This window comes from Chlamydotis macqueenii, chromosome 1, assembly GCF_036417535.1.
Source record: "Chlamydotis macqueenii isolate bChlMac1 chromosome 1, bChlMac1.mat, whole genome shotgun sequence".
In the NCBI taxonomy this organism is placed as follows: domain Eukaryota; kingdom Metazoa; phylum Chordata; class Aves; order Otidiformes; family Otididae; genus Chlamydotis; species Chlamydotis macqueenii.
Window position 1 is genome coordinate 124,400,369 of NC_141556.1, and position 9,575 is coordinate 124,409,943.

Genomic DNA, 9,575 nt, shown 5'->3' on the forward strand with positions numbered 1-9,575 from the left:
CAGGCGTCGCTATTAAAACATTTTCAAAAAAGCAGTGCCTCCATGTGAAAAATAGTGGGTTAACAAAAGAAGCCAGGTTTAACTACATGATTCAAACAAGGAAATACCACGAAATCACCTAATACGCTGTTATTAGCAATTAGAGTTCAGTTCAAAACCGAGACCTGTCTGGGTGATGAAATGAACTTGGTTTACTAGGAATTGCAGGCAGGAAAAGTCTCAGAGAGATAGAAAAGGGAATTGGCAAGGACACAGGGACAAGTCCATAGGAGAAAGGGCTCTCAGAGAACAAGGAGAGAGTATGTATGGAGAAAGGGATGGACAGCACACACGGGAAAACAAGAAGCAAGGCAGGTGGCTTGAGACATCTTGAGTATTACCCACTGGTAGATACTCAGATTAAAAAAATCTGGGTGAAGTCAATAGATGTTTGGCTCAAAGAACGGCTGTGGCACTTCCTTCATGTGGGCTGTTCCCAGCTGCAGGAACAGGCTGCTCTGCAGTTTGCCAGCTCGACAATTGTATTGAGCTGGTGGCTTTGCTGGCTTCTAGCTTCAGCGCTCTAAACAGGCGAGTTCATAACTAGCCCTGCAGAAAAAAAAGCCAAATACCACTGTATATGTCAGTGTACTAACCAGTGCATGTCTGCCTAGCTCTTCAGTTAGTGGCATAGAATCAGGCTCAAGAAGTGCACGCCATGAGAAGTACATGCATTCCCATTTCGAAACGATCTGATAATAAGGATGAAATGCGAACTAACTCGGTCCAGAGTGCAGGAAGTTCTGTAGGTTGCTTATCCTGCCTGAAAATTGAAGAAAACCAGATTTCAGTTCCAGACTTCCGGAGGAGGACGCTCATTCCCTCTTTGCGATGACAAGTCCGAGGAAGCCATTTCAGATGTGAGTAACATGAAATACAATATCTCAGAAGCACAGATATTAAAACTTGAAAAAATGCTTTTGTTGAGGTGCATCTAATTGAGACCTTCTGTCTCCTTGGATCTGCATTTAGAAGGTGTACCTGCAAAAGAGAGGAGGGGAGCAGAATGTTACATTGAAATATTTGAGAAGTAAAACTACTTATTTGCATACAAAAAAAAATCATTTCCAGATTCCAGTAAAATCTCCTGCAAGTGTGGAATAAGTGAAACCAGCTGACTGGTCAGGCTTCCCACAGACTCATAAAAAAAAGCAGGAAGAGTGTAGTCCACCTAACACATCTAATCTCTGCATTGAAACAGCCCCTGTCCATGCAACATCTGCTTGTTGGCAGATGAGTGCTGACTCAGCAAGTATTTAATCTGTCAAGTCCCAGGTGTTTCGATGAACCACGAAAGCTGTCAACTTGGACCTCAAATAAACCTTTTGTGCCCCAAAGTCTTCATGTATGGGCACCAGCCCTCCAGCTCAGGACAGGTGAAACAACATTCCATCATTTCCCTTTCTTTGCTCCCAAGGAAAAACCACATCAGTTATGGGGTGAGAAACCTCCCCAGTGCCTTTCTCCCTCCCCACCACAGCACGATCTGGAGGAAATCCCTGAAGGAAAGTTTCCCCTTGCATCCATCTCCCCACTCCAGCATCCATGCCAATGACCAAACAGCAATCCCACAGCACAGGGGTTGCCATGCTGCTGCACTATACTCTGAACCGTGGCTTTAGGTGCTCTGGTGTCTTCACAGTTCAAATACAGAAGAAAAGGGAGATGCACTTAAAAAGGCTCAGCTAGTCTTAACTGGTGCATCTGTGCCTGTGGGACATCAATGCTGTTGTTTCTAACCTGAAGTTGCTAAGGCAAAACATGCCAGAACAAAAAGCAAGATTTTTATTAGAATCAGACATCGATAAATGTGATAAAAAGATACAACGCTTTAATTGATACTATGACAAACCTTACAAACATCACCAGGCAAGCTCATTTACTGTTTTGTGGTTTACTGCAGAGGCACCTGTTTTCTCTCCAAGCTTTTTCTGTGCCATCTCTTCCAGAACAAAATTCAAAAGCACAAAAACTGCAAGGTGTTTTCCTCATGCCGTCACTCTGGGTCAAATTAGTATGAGCATGTTTGAACAGGAAAGGAATATTACTTTTTATAAAGAGTGTTGATTCTGGCAGTTGGCTACCAACAAAAAGTTATACAATTACTGCACTCCTATTTGCAAATTTCCTTTTGGAAAGGAGCTCGTAACTTCATTCCTTAAAACTCATTTTGACCCAAACTTGTCATGCAAGTAAGTCTGTGGTCTGGAAGGAAAATGACTTTGCAACATTAGAACTAATACATTCAAGTATTTCTGCTTATTTAGAGGTGACAACAACAAATAAGAGAAAAAGGCATGCAAAGCTGGAACTGCTTTTGTAATGCTCACCTTGTGTGCACTCCCCTCAGATTTTATGGCAGGTTATAACCCATCAAGCTCTTCTTTTTTCCCGGTGTGTGTTATCACCTAAGATCTTTCAGCTCTTTGGAATATAGTACCTAGCACACTGTTAGCTAAGTATAAATAATAAAAAGATATAATTTTAAAAAATATAAATAATAAAAAGCAGTACTTCCAGACAATCCCCTCCCATACTCAGTACTTCAGGGAAGTAAGTCTGTGGGAGAAAATCCCTGCAGACTTTTCCACAAAGAGATATACCATGTACCAGACCCATGGGCACAAAAAGGAGAAGCTTTCTATCTATCTCTTTCTTTTCTCCTGGTAGAACAAGGTGCAGAGCTTAACTCCATAATAATGAGATCTGAATTTAACCTTCCATCTGGCCGCTAACAGTAGTGCATCTTTCAGCCAAGCCAGTCTACTGATGACTCACGTGTCTTGGTGCAAGAGCCTGGGAGGGGGGGGAAGGGAAACCACAAAACGCAGATATCTTGATTTATTTAAAACCTCCTGCAAGAAAAAGCTTTCAGAGAGAAAGTAGGAAGATGACAGCCTAGCCTAACTCAGCCTCATCTGCCCCCTTCCACCAAGCTCTGACCAGAGCATGCCCTTTGCAGCAGCAGAAGGGGCTTGTGCGCCGGGGAGGAGGCTGAGGAGAAACACGTCCCATCCAGCACGAGGGACTGTAGCAGGTGGGTCTCGTCCAAGTGGGTATTGAGACAGGGATTTCCGACTATTAATCTCCTCCCAGGCAGAAAGGGATACGGTGGACCACTTCTGGAAGGCAATGAAGAAACCCTTACGGTGCCAGAGGCAGATAGGATTCCCGAAATGCACACGTAATCCAGCACTGACCTGCCATCCGTCCGTGCAGGGCAGCAGTCAGCGGTCAAAGGGGCCTTTGAAAGGCTGTTCTGCCCATGGAACTCATGCCCATCCCCAATGCCCTTATTTTTATACACACACACACGTATATATATATATACACATACACATGCCTTGAGACAAAAGCTTGGCTTCCCCCCACCCAACCCCGCCCCCCCGATTTGCTCTCCTGTTCTTTTGTATACACAAAAATAAGACTTGCCTCATAAACTACAATGACACATACTGGGCACTTTTGTATATTAACTGATGCATCCCACGAGCGATGTCCTTGAGGCTCCTTGCCTGTAACATACCTTCCGCTGTAATCAATTTCTAAGTGCAAACTGTTCTGAATCTCATTATTTATTACTCTTTCAACGTCTGCCTCACTGTATATTGAGTCTATTTCATTTAAGCGAGCTAAAAATGACAACTGTTTCTCACAGTGCATGTGTACATTGCACGGTCAACGGTAGTTTGGCAAGTTGTCTCTTTGATAAGCCACTTATGAAAGTATTTGACATCATAAAGATAGTTTTACATTAGACTGGTGTAATTTGTCATTATCACTTACAAGTAGCAGAATCACTTCACCGGAGCAGATTAAAGGTTTGCTGAACTCGGTATCCAATCAGGAGCACTTAAAATGATCCAGTCCTCCAAAAGAAAATGTAACTCCTAATAATAAACCTAACTGCATTATACAGCGCCGCTCATGGGAAATATTCCAAGTTCAGCATCTAACATACAAAATCTGTGTGTTAAGACTCTGCAATCATATCTTTGCTTACTGCCATGTCAGGAGCTAGCATTTATACAATTCCCTGACCACCCCACCTTTTAGGCCAAGCTGTTTTCCACAGCAGCCAACAGCAAAGTCCCATCCCTTGTCCTCTGCATGAGAAATACATCCCTGGTTTTATCTGCTGCTTATTTCCTCTTGCATCACGAGATCGCTTTCTTGATCGGGAGAGCCTCGATCCTCTCCCATGACCTTGAAAAAGGGGAGTTCTAAAGCAGCTCCCAGGTGGGAGGTGACAGTGTCCCTTCTGCTGATGTGAGCCTCAGCAGCTTTCGCAGTGGCTGAACTGGGATTCCCAGGCTGCGGCCAGCCACGCGGCCCGGCTCCCACATGGGAGCCATGTGCAGTTCAGCAGCCGTGGGTTAGTCACTCGGGCAAGGCAAATCCTTGAGTCACAGTGTCCTCCCACCTCCTCTGTTACCCAAACGCTTTACTTGTAAGGAAATGCCACCTCTGCTGCCAAACAGCACTAGCTCTCAGCTGCTCCTGCACTGCAACTTTTCTTGTCTTTTTTTTTTAGGATGCAATAATACTCATACTGCACTAATGCAATACTGTTTTTCTGATGTTACTCATAGTCTAAATCAGCACTGCATTATCTCTTGTGCAACATTTAAACAGCATTGTCTAAATGCATACCAGAAGTTACCACGAGTTCAAAAGAAGCGTTGTTGAAACTGCATTAGCTGCTTTCGCCCAAGGTTTTTGCCAGCCCTCTCAAGCAGAGGTTGTAACGCGGTTTCCAGCCAGCTCAGCGCAAGGCAGAAGGGAGCCACACAGCAGAACAGGTTCTCCCTCTCACCCTCGTCCTTCAGGAGAGCAAAACTTTACTGTCCAGCATAAAGCACCCCATCATCTTTTGCATTACATTCGTCAGAGTATGGCAGCACCGGCAAGCTGACATGTTAGGAAGGCAGGGTAATCCCTCTCCTTGTTCCTGACTTTTTTTCCTGGCATCTTCCCAAGAAGGGAGGGGGAAGAGGAGTTAAAAACATTACGAAAATAACGAGCATTGCCAAGCCAAAAATCATCCGGCCTTACAAGTCCTTCTTTACCGTAAAAGGGAAAATCTTCTAAAATACGCAGTTTTAAACATACGTGCAGGCTGATTGTTTTAACTATACAATCAACTGCCAACCAGTACGTGTCTGCAGTGCTCATGCTTTACTACAATGTTCTAACAGCTGGGCTGAAAAACAAATTGGTAGGGAATATATGAATTTAAGCAAAAATATCCTCAAAGCTGAGAGAAAAATTCTTCTATTTTGAAAGGAAAAAAACCCACCAAACAAGCCCTGAATTCGACAGCAATAACACAAAGTGAAATTTCAGTACAAGGAGATGTGTACAAACTTGGCATTTCAGTGCCTGAGAAGAAAACTTAATACGTTATGGAAGGATGTACATATTTATTAAATGGTTATCCTCTGCGATATGCACACATTGTAATCAGTAAGTACACTTTTAATATTAGAACATGATATAGACACCCAATTCCGAGGCACGTTACTTCAGCAAAGGAGAAAAAAAATAATGCAGAGAGAAAGAAATCAATACACTTTGGATAACACAAACCGAATTAATTCCTAGTATCCAAGGAGGAGTACAGAGGAAAGAAAGTAACACAAGGGATGGAGGAGGCAAGTATCCCAGACTTATTCGGAGAGAGAGAACTCCCCACAGTAGGTTAAGATACTTCCCGAAAAAAAAAAAAAAAAAAAAAAAGCCAGTCATTCCTAGGCTTTGCTCCAACCTCCATGAATCGCTGCCTGCAAAGTAACCATGATTCGATCTCCTCGGATTTTGTTAAAGGGCCACTGACCTTCATGCCAGCATTCACACAGAGCAACTCGACTGTCCGGGTGGGAACAGCTTAGCAAAACTCAGGCCATGTATGGTGCAGTTAATACAGTCATTCATCCACTTCAGATATGCTGAGTTATTCTAACTACCTAATTGCTCCCTTTGGGAAAGAAAAAAAGCCACAAAAAACCCTCTCTTGCACATGCAGAGATTTCTGTGTCTAGTAAGGCAGCTCTGGAAACAGAACAACAGAAGAATTCCAGATGTTAAAAATATTATTTAATTAAAGAAGCATAAATCATACCAAAAATTTTAAGTCACTTTCAGTTAATACATTTGCATTTATTTTAGAATATACTCTACATCTGAGTAAAAAAGTTTTAAATAAACTCCAGTACATGTACAACCGTGGGACCTGTCATCCGTCCCACGACAGAGGGATGCTCGTTAGCCCACTGGGTTCCCTCCCGGGTCAGAGAAGCAATTTTTTTTTTGCCAGTTTTGTTCCGTTCATCGGCTTGTGTCGAGCCTCCCATCCGCCAGCTACGCCACCACCTCGTACACGCACGGGTTCGGCCTCCCCACCCGGGGAGGTGCAGCAACCGCTCGCCCCAGACCGTACAATAAAAAAAAAAAAAAAAATTAAAAAAAAAAAAAGGATGGGAGAGGGGAAATAATTAATAAGCTAGTATCGATTAATTTACATCTCTCTCTGGCTTGTGCGTTGGTCGAACACCGGCTGCAGTCCTGGGAAGGCGGCGGGAAGGCTGAGCCCCGGGGCGCTCTCCCCACCCCGGCGCTCACTGCCCGCAGCTGCTGAAGCCGATCTCCTGCTTGTATCTGTTGGTGAGGACGTTGGCCTTGCGGGTGAGCTTGGAGAGGACCGAGTGGAGTCCGCTGAGGTGGTAGTGGAACTGCTTCTCCAGGTCCTCCTCCCCCTCGCCCTCCTCCAGCTTGTCCTTCTTGCGGGCCGCCGCCTCCTCGCCCGCCGGCGGCTGCACCACGCCCCACTCGATGTCGTTGCGGATGGACTTGAGCAGCACGTAGTGGCTGTACATGTCCCTGCGGGAGAAGAAAGCGCCGGGGTCGCCGGTGGGCAGAGCGGCCTCCCGCTGCGGGCAGACGGTCCCCGTCGCGTCCAGCTCCTCCAGCAGCAGCGGCACGTCGCGCAGCAGGCTGGGCACCATCACCGTCTGGTCCATGTTGTTGACGGCGCCGATGAAGCGGTTCATGGCGTTGAAGAGGGAGTACTTCTGGCTGTACGAGTCGCAGATCTGCATCATGACGGCGGCAGAGCTCAGCTAGGCTCCTCGGACGCCGGGGCTCCTCCGGCGGCGACCTCTTCCTCCTCCTCCTCCTCCTCGCTGGCGGCACCGGCCGCCGTCCGCCGCGGGCTGGGCTCGGCGGCTGCTGGCGGGCAGAGTCCTGCTGGGAGGCGGGCGCCGGGGTTAGGGGCTGCTCTCCCTCCTTCCCTCCCTCCGTCCCGCCTTCCCCTCCCGTCCCCTCCCGCCGCCGCCGCCTTTATCCTCGGCCCCATCTCCTTTTTTAGGCTTCCCCTCCCCGGCCCTTCTCGTTGCCCCCCCGCCCCCCCCCCCCCGGTGCAGCCGCCGAGGCTGGCTGCTGCCGCTCCCCCCCCACCCCCCCCCGTACAAAAAGAGACAAAACGCAACTCCTCCTCCCCCACAAAACCCGCAACTCCTCCCGGGAGCCCCGCTTGGCGTGGCGCTGGCGGGGGCAGCCCCACCGGTAAATTAAAATTCAAGCGCCCCACAGCCCGTGTAACCCGCCCGAGGGACCCAGCTGCCGCGGTGGGGGAGGGAAGGGGGGGGGGGGGGGAGGCACCCACCCACCGTGGTCCGCAGCCGCTCCCCGCCGCGCCGTCAGCCCGCCGCCGCCGCCCGTGGCTGCGCTCCCATCCCCGGCGCCGTATTTATAGCGCCCATCTTAAAACAAGGTGTTCCCCAGTGCCACCCCCCCGCGCCGCCACCACAGATAAAGGCAGCGGGCGGCGGCCGCGCTGCGCCGGCTCCGCCTCTCGCCCCGCACCGGGGGAAGGGCACTGCGGCAAGGGTCCCTGAGAGACGGGACCGGAGGCTGCAGAATCTCCCCTTCGCCCTCCCCCCCACCCCTACCCGAGCCCTCCCGGGGGCCGGTAACGTCCGCCCCGGGCGGGGGCCGGCAGCGGGGAGCACGGCGCCGTGACCGAGCACCGCTTGAACTCCACTCCGCCCCCCCCTCCCCATCCCCCCTCTGTCAGCGCCGGGGCAGGCGGCCCTGAGGCGGCCGAGAGTGATTGACAGGGCGGGCGGCGGGGACACGCGGGCCCCGCGTGCTGCCCGCGTTCGCCCAGGCCGCCCATTGGCTGTCGGGCGCGCGGCGAGCGTGACAGCCGCGCCTCCCGCCTCCCCCCACTTCGCGTGCCCCGGCGCCAATTAGCGCGGGCCGGCAAGGGAAGGAGGGAGGGCGGGCGGCGGGGGCCGCAGAGCCCGCCGGCGCTCGGCCAGGTTCGCCTCGCCGCCCTGCCAGCAGCCCGCCGCGGCTCCCCGCTGCCTTCCCTCCCTTCGCTTGGCCGTGCCAGCCCGAGGGCGCGGGGGGGAAACAGGCGCGCCCCTTCCCAGGCGGCCTTTGTGTGCCGGCCAACGGCTGCGGGTGGGCCGCCAGGCAGCGGCCAGCATCACCCCACAGCCTCACCTCCGGGCCCAGCCAATCGGCGGGCCGGCCAGCGGCCCAGTGCCGCTGCGCCCTACCAATCAGCGAGCTTCGGCAGCAGCCAATCGGAAACAACGACCCCCTCCCACACAGCCCCCGCTCGCCGGCTCGCGCGGCCCTGGTAACAGGCGGGTTGGCTGGAGGAGCTGCCGGGGGTCACGTGGGGCAGAACGGCTTGGCGAGGGGGAGCCGCGTGAGGGGGGTTGTGTTGAGCGCGTCGCCGTGGCAACGGATCAACCAACCGCCTGGGCCCGCGGCGCGGGGGGGCGCGGGGAGGCGCCGGGGCCGCCGGCAGCTTGCGACGGGGGGAGCGGCTGCGGCGGGGCTGTCCCGGCCTCACCCGGCCTCACCGGAGGCGGCGGCGGCGAGGAGGCCGACAAACGGGCCGGCCCGCCCCGGCGCACTGCGCTCCCCTCCGCCTGCGCTTCCCCAGCGGCGGAGGCCCGGCTGCCTCTGTGCTCCCCACTGCCCCTCAGGCCTCTCGGCTGCTTCAGGCGCCCGCCCGAGGCCCCGGCCTGGGGAGAGGAGGCCGGTTCCCCGGGCAGCGGGTGACAAACCCACCGTGAGAGGGACGGAACCGCAGCCAGGGACCCTTCGCCGGCAGCACAGGCGCTGCACGTACTTGTGGTTAAACAGTAGCAAGAGATAGCGGCTGGTATAAAATAATTATCTGTACGCAGATAATTTACTACAGAAAAAAAATTAAAAAAAGAAAAGAAAAGAAAAAAAAAAAAGAACCTCACCAGCCCATAAGATTGGCTACAACATATATTTGCATTTTTATACAGACAGAGTGCGTCATTAATACACCATTAGCGATTTTGCTGCCTTTGATTGAAGTACAGTGCGTGCTGGACATTCAATAAATTGGAAAAAGAGGTAAATCTTTAGGAACAAGAAGAATTGGTTTATTGCCCAGCTTTCCTCTCCAAATTAACATCTGAGCAAATTAAAACTGAAGACTTTACCTGTGGTTAGAACATGCTGGCTTGGAGGAGAAGAAGTTGTCA

The 9,575-nt window shown here is 51.2% G+C and overlaps 1 protein-coding gene across 2 annotated transcripts; it reads right to left on the reverse strand.

The window, feature by feature from the left end:
• Positions 1-5,442: 5,442 nt before the first annotated feature.
• Positions 5,443-7,932, reverse strand: MID1IP1 (MID1 interacting protein 1). 2 transcript variants are annotated; one of them, XM_086766551.1, is made up of 2 exons: positions 7,707-7,932; positions 5,443-7,281 (listed from the first exon to the last, which is right to left on the reverse strand). In XM_086766551.1, the coding sequence occupies exon 2, from the start codon at positions 7,137-7,139 to the stop codon at positions 6,657-6,659; it is 483 nt and encodes a 160-aa protein (XP_086622677.1). In that variant the 5' UTR covers positions 7,140-7,281; positions 7,707-7,932; the 3' UTR covers positions 5,443-6,656. The 2 variants fall into 2 exon arrangements, with proteins under 2 accessions (XP_086622677.1, XP_086622669.1); XM_086766543.1 differs by having other exon boundaries at positions 7,703-7,932.
• Between the last annotated feature and the right edge of the window lie 1,643 nt (positions 7,933-9,575).